This window comes from Hibiscus syriacus, unplaced genomic scaffold (assembly GCF_006381635.1).
Source record: "Hibiscus syriacus cultivar Baekdansim isolate YM2019G1 unplaced genomic scaffold, ASM638163v2 tig00111098_pilon, whole genome shotgun sequence".
Classification (NCBI taxonomy): domain Eukaryota; kingdom Viridiplantae; phylum Streptophyta; class Magnoliopsida; order Malvales; family Malvaceae; genus Hibiscus; species Hibiscus syriacus.
The window spans coordinates 974,380-985,829 of NW_024062983.1; the positions used below are offsets into that span (position 1 = coordinate 974,380).

General features: G+C 34.7%; 1 protein-coding gene across 1 annotated transcript; it reads right to left on the reverse strand.

The window, feature by feature from the left end:
- Positions 1–199: 199 nt before the first annotated feature.
- On the reverse strand, positions 200–10,301 carry LOC120153093 (protein TIC 40, chloroplastic-like). Its single transcript, XM_039165099.1, has 14 exons — positions 9,969–10,301; positions 9,736–9,856; positions 9,182–9,239; positions 9,054–9,071; positions 7,663–7,945; positions 4,163–4,257; positions 3,991–4,054; positions 3,418–3,496; positions 2,365–2,405; positions 2,000–2,045; positions 1,278–1,372; positions 1,005–1,108; positions 843–890; positions 200–497 (listed from the first exon to the last, which is right to left on the reverse strand). The coding sequence occupies exons 1-14, from the start codon at positions 10,174–10,176 to the stop codon at positions 438–440; spliced, it is 1,320 nt and encodes a 439-aa protein (XP_039021030.1). The 5' UTR covers positions 10,177–10,301; the 3' UTR covers positions 200–437.
- Positions 10,302–11,450: the final 1,149 nt, after the last annotated feature.

Here is an 11,450-nt window from a genome sequence, read left to right on the forward strand (position 1 = left end):
TTAGGGTTTAGATTTACAATTTGAAGTTTAGGGATTATTTAAATATAATTAATGACGTGGAGATAATAGCCCTTTATGTTTTATGTTTGTAGACCGATTATTTATTATTATTATTATTATTATCAATTGGTTGCATAAATTAGCCTTTCATGTCGCTTTTCAGTATACCATTAAATCAAGCTGATCAACAAGGCAAATACTGCAAAGACATTGCGCCTCTATAAAACCATTTATCGTTAGTTTCTGGATAGTGTACGCATTCAACTGCAACTACAGTTTACCAAAAATCTAGATTACAATAAACGGTGGACATTAGGGTTAACCGAATGGTAATGCTCGTTTTCATTCTGGAAACAGAACTCAAACTCGGAACGAGTGATTCAGAAATCATACTCGGTTTTGGATTTGATACTCCGGATCCAACCAACTAACCAAGTTCAATATGAACCAGACATTCCGGGGAAGAGTTCGGATATTTTGTTGAATACATCCATAACCTGAAGTGCAAAACAAAAATGTGCTGTGAATCAAGAAAACGGTAGCAAAGTTTAGACGACTATATGATGAACCACAGATAGAATCTTAGTACGTATACGAAAAGCTGATTATTGAATCTTAATAGGCTCATTGAAAAAACAAAATCACAGCCATATTGTAAATCCATTTGCAAGTAGACAGGTAGACATGTAGGCCTATGCATGTATGTAAGATGATTGTATTTTTGGATAAATAAATGTAGACATCATATAGTCATCAAGCCCGGGGGGGGACTGTTTAAAAGGGAAGAACTCCGTGATGGCCATTAATCCCATAGATTAAATAGAAAGAAGGAAAAAGATTACCTCCTTGTCATTTTGATATTTCGCAATACTCAGTGGGTTCTGGGAACACTGAAAAAGAAGCACATAGTCAAGAACATAAATGCTAAGGTTTACAATGTACGAATGCATCTAAAGTCTAAACACATATTCGAGGATTCATCCTATCAACCAGATAGAACATACCTCCATGATAGCAGCTTGAACCCTAGGGTTTTGGAATGCCATAGCAACTTCAGGATTGGCCATTATTTTGGAGATTACTTCTTCAGGTGTCAGCCCAATCTGATCTGCAAACGGGGAAGGGGAGAAATTAAAGAAACTTCTTCAGGTTCCAAACCATATTCAAGCGGCAGAGAATTTGACAATCTGGTAACTAAAATATCATATATAGATAATAAGGGGGTCTGATATAAACCAGTTAGTATCTTATCCAAAGCGCCAAAGCTTCAGACTTACCGAATTGTTGCTTGACCTCAGGACTGTTGAGATCAAAGTTCTTCAAGGATTCCATCATCGTATTGTCCCATTCAGTATTTCCACCCATATTATTTCTGAAAAGAATTTCTGAGACGATATTAGCATACGAGGATTTGCTGGAAACTGATTTAATTCTGAATAACAAGAAAATTAATATAACAATAGCAAACCATAAGGCTAATAGGGAAAACGAGAAAAAATAGAAATCAATGAAGTTAAAGCATTGATGTACGAAGTATGAAATTTGACTGACATCAGAGGAAAAAAATTGAAAAAGACATCCAAGCATATTAGATGTTATTCAAATAAATAAGTTGGGCTCTAGGATCATGTTAATTTGCAAGTAAAAATGTCACATTGACGTTTGATAATGATCACAATTAGTTTCTTACTCTTCAAGCAGTAAATATAGATATTGAAGAAAAACTTAATTAAAGAATTATAAAATAAAAAATTAAGATGGGATTACAGGAATAATGCATTTCAACTCTGCCATTCAAAAATCTGTATAAAGAAAAAAGAAGTGGGAATGATATATCAACAAAGTCCAGAGAGAAAAGTGAGAAGGATAATTGAAAAAGAACAAAATGAGAAGCAAGCAGTAAATTCTTTTGGATGACTATGCTTGTGACAGTGTAAATCAAGAGAAAAGACAAACCCGTAAAAGTAATCAAATGCAGAAGGGTCAGAAGAGTGCTTACAGCATGTCTTGCAGTTGTTGACGGTATTGAGGATTTTGTAGCATCCCTGTTAAAAAATATGCACAACAGTAAGAAAATTGGGTATAAAAACGGTATCCATAAAATTGCAGCAATGCTTATGCATCAAAATAACAAAGCAGTTCTGCAAACAAATAATTCTAATAAGTTGACTGGGACATGAAACAAGTCTTTGCATGAATCCTTAACCAGACAAAAGAAAACAGTCTAAAATTTAGCATATGGTATAATTTTTACAGAGACCATAAAAACCTACCTTCTCTACTCCCATCTGCCCATCACACTAATCCAAAAAAAAAACATAAAAGGTGAGAAGGAAAGAAGTGTTACAAAAACTGTGGACTTACATTTAAAAGTCTCAGGGTTCCTCATTTCCTCGGGCAAATACCTATTCGGATGAATAAAGGATCAAATTTCCTTTTGACAATAGATAACAAAAGATTGAATGAAAGCTTAATTCAGTTAATTGACAAATACTACAAGAAAATATCCTATCCAAACACTCCCCTTCCTTGGTCTCTTCTAACAACCTAATTGAAACCAAACAGCTTCTGCCACAAGCCCACAACTGGCCTCCAAATAGTCCTTTTCTTTATAATCTAATTTACCTCATTGAGAAATGGATGTCAAAATCCGGAAAGAAAGCCTTATGATATAATTTACCTTTTATAAGTTTTTTGAGTATTTTTTGGCCAATTTAACCATCATCATACCTTGTTTTGGTGAATGTTCATGAACTAAAGTTAATGCAAGTCTACTAGCTTTGCCTTTGATGTCACTTACCTTCATGTTAGGATAATTGGATGTTAACTCCCAATCACTAACTTCAAGGCCAAGGTTCACAAAAAGGATGACAAGAAACGACTAATGGGTAGATCTGATGCCAGCATTCAATGACTAAAAGTCATGGGAAAAATCCACAAGAATTATGAGAAATGAAGATAATTGCATTGGAGAAGAAAAGGTTTTCGGCTTTAGGTCTGGATATGTCTTGAGTGTAACTGGAAAAGGAAAGAAGAGACAACAAAGAAGAAGATAACAGAGTTTGACCAGCAACATCCATAGTTCAGTACACTAAGGTAAAAAGGTATTAAATCATCAAGGAACACAAAGGGTGTAGGAACAAAAGATCAGAACTCATTCACTAACACGAAAATAAAAGCTGTAATATGTCATGTTCCTCATCAAAAACATTCAGATGTCTGAAACATACTGCAAGAGGAAAGATACAAGAAACTTAGTAATTTTACAGGCCTTGTGTTCTATAACTATTCCAAAGAATAAGTATTATATAATTATATTTAGACGAGCATAAACTTTCACCAAACCTCAGTGCAAACCAAGATGACATCGATAAGAATTTCAGGAAAAAGATAAATAAGGAAAAGAAGCTATATTACGGATAAACCATCTTCTGTACTGTTGGATCTTCCAGCATTTTCTCTAAAGCATCTACAGATAAGGTAGGACCTGATCTTCCTGCAATTGCAATAAAGCGTTTGCACGAGTATTACTCATAGAGCATGAACAATTGGAAAGCTGGCCAAAAGTATCCACGTGCATAATTAAATCAATAAATCACAGGAGAGCACGGATAGAACTAAGCTTGTGAAATAAAGGCACCATATATAATCTTGAATAAGCGCTACCTGATAAATAAGGTAACAGAAATGCCTGTCTCAGTTAGTTAATAAATCCAACTATTAACCGCCATTAGCTATGCTAATAAACAAACCAAATGGATTTGCAAAGAGATGGATATTAAAAAAGATACATTAATTACTAAGAAAATTGTGGATTCCCATAACCCTGGTGAAATTTTAAACAGTGTGAAGATTACAAGGGTTAGAAGTGTTGCACTTGACACGGATGGTTTTCTTCATACGGTTATCGCAGCCAAACACAAACAAACCAAAATGCCCCACACTTCCATTCCAAATAACCATAAACTCTACAACTAGCTTTTTACATACCACTTTCCTGGAAACCCCTGAAAGCACCAGCATCCTGCTTGGATGCAACTCCATTATCAGAAACCTTCATACAAAATACAATAAAATAAATTTCCCAAATAGATACTCTGATTCCTAAAGAAATATCCATAATAGCACAGCATCATAATGAGAAAAAAAAATTAAAACTTACATCCTTGGGAGAGCCAACACCGCTTGATGAACTTAGCTCTGCATCTTCAAAAGCACTCTTGTTGACAGTTTCTTCAGGAGAAACATCAACAAAAGCTGCAAAAAAAAATTGCTTCAATCTTTGAGAAACAATTTCGAGAATCGCATAGCAATTGAAATGAATCAAGTCGTTAACTATATCTAAAACTGTAGAATGAAATTTCTCAGAAAATTCTTTTTCTATTTCACGTTGCAATCAGAGTTTACAGAAGTGTTTGTATACAAGTATTTGTAAAGAGTTTAAGATGGACTAGGGATTGTATTATCTACAAATTAGGATTCTAGAGTTAGTGTCAAAGTAGAAAACTAATATCTACATCTAACCATAACTCACACTCCCCCTCAAGCTGGGGAATAAATGTTGTAAAGACCCAGCTTGGATGTAATCTCGTCGAAATTGATTCTTGGAAGTGCCTTGATCAAAATATCGGCTAGTTAATCTTTTGAAGATACATAGTTGAGTCTTACGGTTCCACCATTCACCTTTTCTGCAATGAAGTGTCTGTCGATCTCCACATGCTTAGTTCCGTCATGTTGTACCGGATTTTTAACAATGCTTATAGCCGACTCGCTATCACTTTGAACTTCAAAGTGGGTTTTGTCACTAACTCCTAACTCAATTAAGAGTCATTGTAACCAAATGCCTTCACAAATTCCCAGTGCCATTGCCCGATATTCTGTTTTTGCACTACTTCCGGAAACTACAACCCAACTTGATCTCCTATCTGTTAACTCTCCAGGCCAACTTGAATTTGAGAAGATCTTGATTGTTCTATCTTCATGTTTTCTGAAAATTAACCCATGACCCAGTGTCATCTTCAAATACCTTAAAATACGAGATACTGCTTCCAAATGTTCTTCTCTAGGATCATTCATGTACTGACTCACAATACTCACAGAGAAGGCTATGTCTGGTCTAGTAAGTTACAAGTAGATGAGCTTGCCCACTAAACTTTGATATTGTTTTTTGTTTACTGGACTTCTATTTTCCTTTAACTTCATATTTGCTTCCATGTGAGTTTCCGAAGGCTTGCAATCTGTAAATCCAGTTTTAGAGAGTAAGTCGAGAATATAATTTCTCCGATTTATGAAAATTCCTTCTTTTGATCTTGCCACTTCCATGCCAAAAAAATACCCCAAGGTCCCTAAGTCCTTGGTTTCAAATTCTCTTGCTAGCAATCTCTTCAAATTTTCTATTTCTCTTAAGTCATCACAGTGATGATGATGTCATCAACGTAAACAATTAAGATTGTCCTTTTATTGTTTGAACCGATCTTCACAAACAGAGTATGATCAAATTGACATTGCTTATAGTTGTCTTGCAAAAGTACCTTCGTGAATCTATCGAACCAGACACGAGGGGATTCTTTTTAGTCCATATAATGACTTCAACAACTTGCATGACTGCTGATTTTTCGATTTCATCTGCACGTCCAGTGGAATTTGCATATAAACCTCCTCTTCAAAATTGCCATTGAGGAATGCATTTTGACATCAAGTTGATAGAGTGTCCAATCCTTATTAACTACTAAGGATAGAAGTATTCTTACAGTGTTGAGTTTTGCAACTAGAGCAAAAGTTTCTTGATAGTCTACTCCATGAATTTGAGTAAACCCCTTTGCCACAAGTCTGGCCTTATACCGTTCAATGTTTCCATCTGCCTAGTATTTGACTGTAAAGACCCATTTGCAACCAACTGCATTTTTGTCTTTAGGAAGATCACAAATAGTCCAGGTTTTGTTGTTTTCAAGAGCTGAAAGTTCTTCTACTACCTTCTTCCATTCGGGAATTTTTAGAGCTTCTCCTATGTCTCTGGAATGCGGATGATGTCAAGTTTGGTTGTAAATGACTTAAAACCAGACATTAGTCTACCATAAGCAACAAATTTATTGATAGGATGAGTTGAACATCTTCATACTCCCTTTCTTTGAGCAATGGGCAATTCACTAGAATCAACCAAAACATCTAACTTACTTTGATCACCTTCTTCTCCTTCCAAGGAATCTGAGCCTGGTTCTGACTCTTGACAATGCGGCGGCAGTGTGGGAATGAGTGTGGTGAATTTTAGTCGCCTTTTGTAGGTACGAATATCAGTTTGGGGAACAAATGGAGACATGGGTGGATTAGGTGTTTTAGGTGAATCGGTTTGGTGTTGGGTTTAGGTAGTAGGTGGTGCTTGAATGATTGTTTCAGGCGATGGTTGAGGTTCTATAGGTTCAGTGGGAGATAAGTTGATGGGTAACTCTATATGAATTGGAAAAAGTTGAAATTCACACTCACTCTCCCCCTGGATTTCAGTTTTAGAGAAGAAAGGTCTATGTTCGAGAAAGGTAACATCCATCAAAGCGAACATTTTCTTGGTAGAAGGAGAGTAACAACGATAACCCTTTTGTAGAGAGGAGTACCCAACAAAGACACAACGAACTGCCCGAGGATCAAGTTTGGACTTAGTTGGGAAATGATCATGAACAAAAACTGTACGGCCAAAGACACAAAGAGGAATAAAAGAAGCAAATGGTTTAAAATGAGGAAAAAATTGAGAAATCACATCCCGAGGACTTTGAAATTTAAGGACTTTATTGGACATACGATTAATAAGATAGGTTGCAATTAAAAGAGCCTCACTCTAAAGGTACTTAGGAACATGGGTTGAAAAGATAAGTTCTCGGGTTACCTAAAGAAGATGACGATTTTTGCGTTCGGCTACCCCATTTTGTTGTGGTATACCAAAACAAGAAGTGAGATGGACAATTTTTTTCCTGAAAGAAAGACCGTAACATGTTACAAAAATATCCACTACCATTATCGGATTTGAGAATATCGATAGAGCTTTGAAATTGGGTCTCAATCATTTTATGGAACCATTTGAAAATTCTCCCAACCTTGAATTTATCCTTCATGTGGTATGAGAGTGATCATCGATGAAAGAGATGAATCAACGAACTCTATGTAAGCCTTTGACACGAGATGGACCCCAAATGTCACTATGTTCCAGGGAAAACGGTTTGGAAGAATAATAATTAGAAGGAAAATACATACTACAAATGTGTTTAGCAAGATAGAATATATCACAAGAAAATGATGAAGGGTTTTATTAACGAACAATTTGGGAAACAATTTTGCAAGATAACTAAAACTCAAGTGATCTAACCTAAAATGCCATAAAACAATTTCAGCAGACATCACTGAACAATATGTAACTGATACCATGTAGAATGAAATTTCTCAGAAAATTCTTCTTCTATTTCACTAGGGATTGTATTATCTACAAATTAGGATTCTAGTGTTAGTATTAAAGTAGAAAACTAATATTTACATCTAACCATAACTCACAAAAACCATTATTTTAGTCCTGCTAACATTTCATATACACTAATTGCCATATAATGTTCCTTTTTACCTCAAAAAAGGAAGAGTTGCTCATTATACATCGTATAGGTAACAGTAAAAGTTTCATATTACCGTATTTCTTTGGCTCAGCTGTTTCTTTTTCATCTTTCACACTTTTCACTTCAGTTTCTGAATCAGTCACCGAGACTGCTTCAACTTTTGATGCAGGTTCATCAACTGTGACAGCAGGTTGAGAAGAAGATGGAAAATGGGGTGTAGTAGGACCTGCTGATGGAGGTTCTGGAAATGGAAACGGAAACGGGGATCCCGAGGGAAAAGCAGTATTGCTAAATTGATTATTTTGTGTATTCATCTGGCCCATCATGGTTTTGAAAGCTTGTTGCATTGCATAATTCTGAATTAGAGGGAAATGTCATAATACAACGAAATAAAAGAGTTACACTAAAATGTTTTACCATTTGTACCATGTTAAGTGCATAAAGAAAGTTAAGCATACCCCAAAACAAGGACCATAATTTATATACATTAAGGCACAGCTCAGCCCCAAAACGTAAAGGGCCGAGAAAGAGATATGGGATACATATCTAACAAGTCATAGCAGGGGTTTGATAGTCTTCATGACACAAGGAACTCACTGTAGCAAAACATTCGGTATCATACCCAATTATTTACAACATTTATAAATTGACACACATTTAGATATGACAAGGCAACTTTCTTCCATTAAGTCATCTTCTCAACTGCATCAACTAAGATCTGGCAGAAATGGAAGTGGCACAAATATACAACAAGCTCTTTACTTACTGATTGCCTAGTAATTTTATTTTATTTTATTTGAAAAATGATCGACTGGTAATTTTATATCATGGATAAATAATTTCCATTAACAACTTTGTTATCAACTCTGCAAACCCCACAAATGGGGGCCCAACCATGGGTTCATCTTCCTTCAGAATAAATGAAGATAAATATTTTGCATATATCAAACCACAATTTTGCAGGTCAACTCTGGGCCCTCTAGGAAAACATTGATTCCCCAGTCTTGTTTTGAACTATCACTATCTATTCTTGGATTTCAATTGATAGATAACAACTAGATTCAAGCACATGGTCAAACAATCTGTTCAAATTAGGTCTGATGGATGATTTATTATATAACTGTATAGTCTTCTAGACCAAACATAAACCCTCTTAAAAACAGCTATATATGAACCCTCCCAAGAAAAATAAAAAATTCTGACAGATAAAAAAAAAACTTTAGATAGATATGGGACACTTAGAAAACTAATGGGAGACAAAAACATCCTATCTTCAGATGGCACCAAAAGCATGATTAAGACTTTTCAATTTACAGAAAATATCCAAAGCACGCACATTAAAAAAAATTACCTACCACCATTTAAGTACCATATTCTACTTCCAAAACTTGAAAAAGAAGATCCAATAATAAATATTACGGGCAAAAACAATACAAGTATACCTCAAATGAGAGAAACCCTCACCTTTAATCTTGAAGCTACCTGTCATTCCATTTGGTCTCATCAAAATATGTACCAAAAAGGAAACCATGGCCATTATCAATACAATAACATTATAAATCTCGACCAAGAAAAAAATTTAAAGTGCTCACCCATGTAAAAAGTGCTGAAAGCCCAACACCTACTCCAATCCAGAAGAGCGGTGATCCTCTACAAAACATAAAGAAACAAATGACTAAGCGATGAAAAAAGAGTTCATAAAAAGAAAAAGATAATGCCTGCCTAGTGATTGCTACTTTTTTCTCTGATTTGCATTTTCATCACTTCCTCCTAAGTTTATAGTACAATGTGAATTGTAAAAGTAAAATCACAACTCCATAAAAACTTGAGAAAAAAGTTAAAGATTTCATGGCAATTCAAATATATTTGTTCCGTTAGGCTCTGTCTGGTGGTTTTTGGTATCTGAAGATTTACTGAACATTGAGAAGGAAAAAAATCAAAGAAGAAAATATATAAGAGACTATAAAAGCAACCATAATCCCAATACAATATCGGTTACTTCCTCTCCTCACATTAAATTAAATACTATCAAATGTTTTGCCCTCCAGAGAAATTACAATCTTAACAAGTTCATCATTATTCTTTTTCGTTTTCAAAAGGAGCAATTAGAACCAAAGTTAAATCAAAATAAAAGATGATTTAATACATTTGAGAGGACGGCGGAGGCACAGTGGGATTCGGGTTGACTCCAACTGAAGAAGTAGTCTGTTGATTGCTGGAAGAAGAAGAAATGCTCGCAAACCGCTCATCCCCGTGCTTTCTCAGAACTGCTTAACATAAAATCCAAATTAGAGAGAGAGCAAGCTCAAAATAACACGAATTTATAAAATCAAAACAAAAACGGTAAAGAGAGGCATAACTAAAGAAGAAAAGCAATACCGATTCGGGGATGACGTGGAGGAAGAGGAAAAAGATGGGCGGAGGTGGGAATTCGGGAACGACGAGGAACAATCTTGGAAGTTCGAAAATGTAAGGTTTTGGTAGGGTTTTTGAGAGCGTAACTATGATTATTGTATCCTAATGGAAATAACTTTGGAGCAGAACAGTAAGACGATGAAGAAAGTAACGCCATATTCAGATTCTCCATTGAATTTTAAAGTCGGAAAAAATATAATAAAATAAGAGAAATTTTGAAAGAAAATGAAAAGCTATGGATGTTGAAGAGCTGTTTAAGCAAGAGAGAAGAGAGAAACATTATCAGTGATGTCCTTATAGCTTTAATGGAGTTGGCGTTATCATATTAACTAAATTTTCATTTAAATTAAATTTTAGAAAAATATAATTATTGCAAAATAGTTTACCTTAATGTTTTTTATTTTTTTTTAAATGAGGTTTTATTTTAAAAATGGTTTATTTTTTTAAGGCAAAAGGATAATTTCATATCAACTTAATTAAAAAGTAAATAAAAAGATATTTATTATTAAATGGTAATGAACATGTTTTTCTATATTTTTATATTTTTATATAATTTTTAAATAAAAATAAGGGTAAAGTGTACAAATAGTACTCAAACTTTTAGGACGCTTACATTTTGGTCACCCAACTTTTGAAACTTGTAATACAGTCATGGAACTTTTAATTCGTTTTCAGTAAGGTTCATACTGTTACATCCCGTTAGTTTTTTGTTGACATAGCACTTAACTCTTGTTCTTCCCTTCTTCTTCTTCTTCTTCTTCTTCTTCTCCTCTTCCTTCTCATACATAAAAATAACTTGCAGGTTTGTTTGTTTGTGCATTTTGGCCTAAGTTTGTTTATATATACTTTATCTCTTATTTTTTTTGTTCCGTTAAGATTTGTTTCTTGTGGTTTAAAAGGTTTTGGGGGGGGGTTTAACTGCTTATGTTTGGTCTTTGATGAGTGTAATACCCCAAATCTCAGGTTAGTAGTTTAGGTTGACCCGAGACCCATAAATAGAGCCCAAAAGGACTTATTAGAATAATGAGGATCTAATTAAGTTGGGTTAGGGCTGGTTTTGGCCCAAGTGTTAGGTTTTGGCCCAAGTGTTAGGTTTTGGGATGAGTTTGATAAGAAAAAAAAGATGATGACCTAAACTGACATTTTATCATTTTTTAAATCAAAAGCTAAAACCCTATTTATTTTATCTGATTTCACGTACCCACTTCCCCCTTAATCTCACTATTGCTTGTGATAGGGTGCTAAATTTGATACGCAATTTATGCAAGTATACACGGTCGCACAAGTAATAAAGAGCGAGTGAGTATCGTTCCCAAGAAGATTGGAGGGATTTCGAGTAAATATATGCACTTAGAATAAAAAACAAACTAAATGAGGGTGATATGAACAAATAAATGTGATGGTTGAGGTAAGTGTCAACTATAATAAATTGTTGAAGCAAAGATT

What these genes read in the sequence shown, in the direction of transcription:
- LOC120153093 (XM_039165099.1), bottom strand. Translation starts at nt 10,176, where the DNA reads ATGGAGAATCTGAATATGGCGTTACTTTCTTCATCGTCTTACTGTTCT. An exon ending in GTGTTGGCTCTCCCAAGGAT is followed by an intron (nt 4,055 to 4,162) that starts GTAAGTTTTAAT and finishes TTTTGTATGAAG; the next exon opens with GTTTCTGATAATGGAGTTGC. An exon ending in CAACAACTGCAAGACATGCT is followed by an intron (nt 1,373 to 1,999) that starts GTAAGCACTCTT and finishes AATTCTTTTCAG; the next exon opens with AAATAATATGGGTGGAAATA.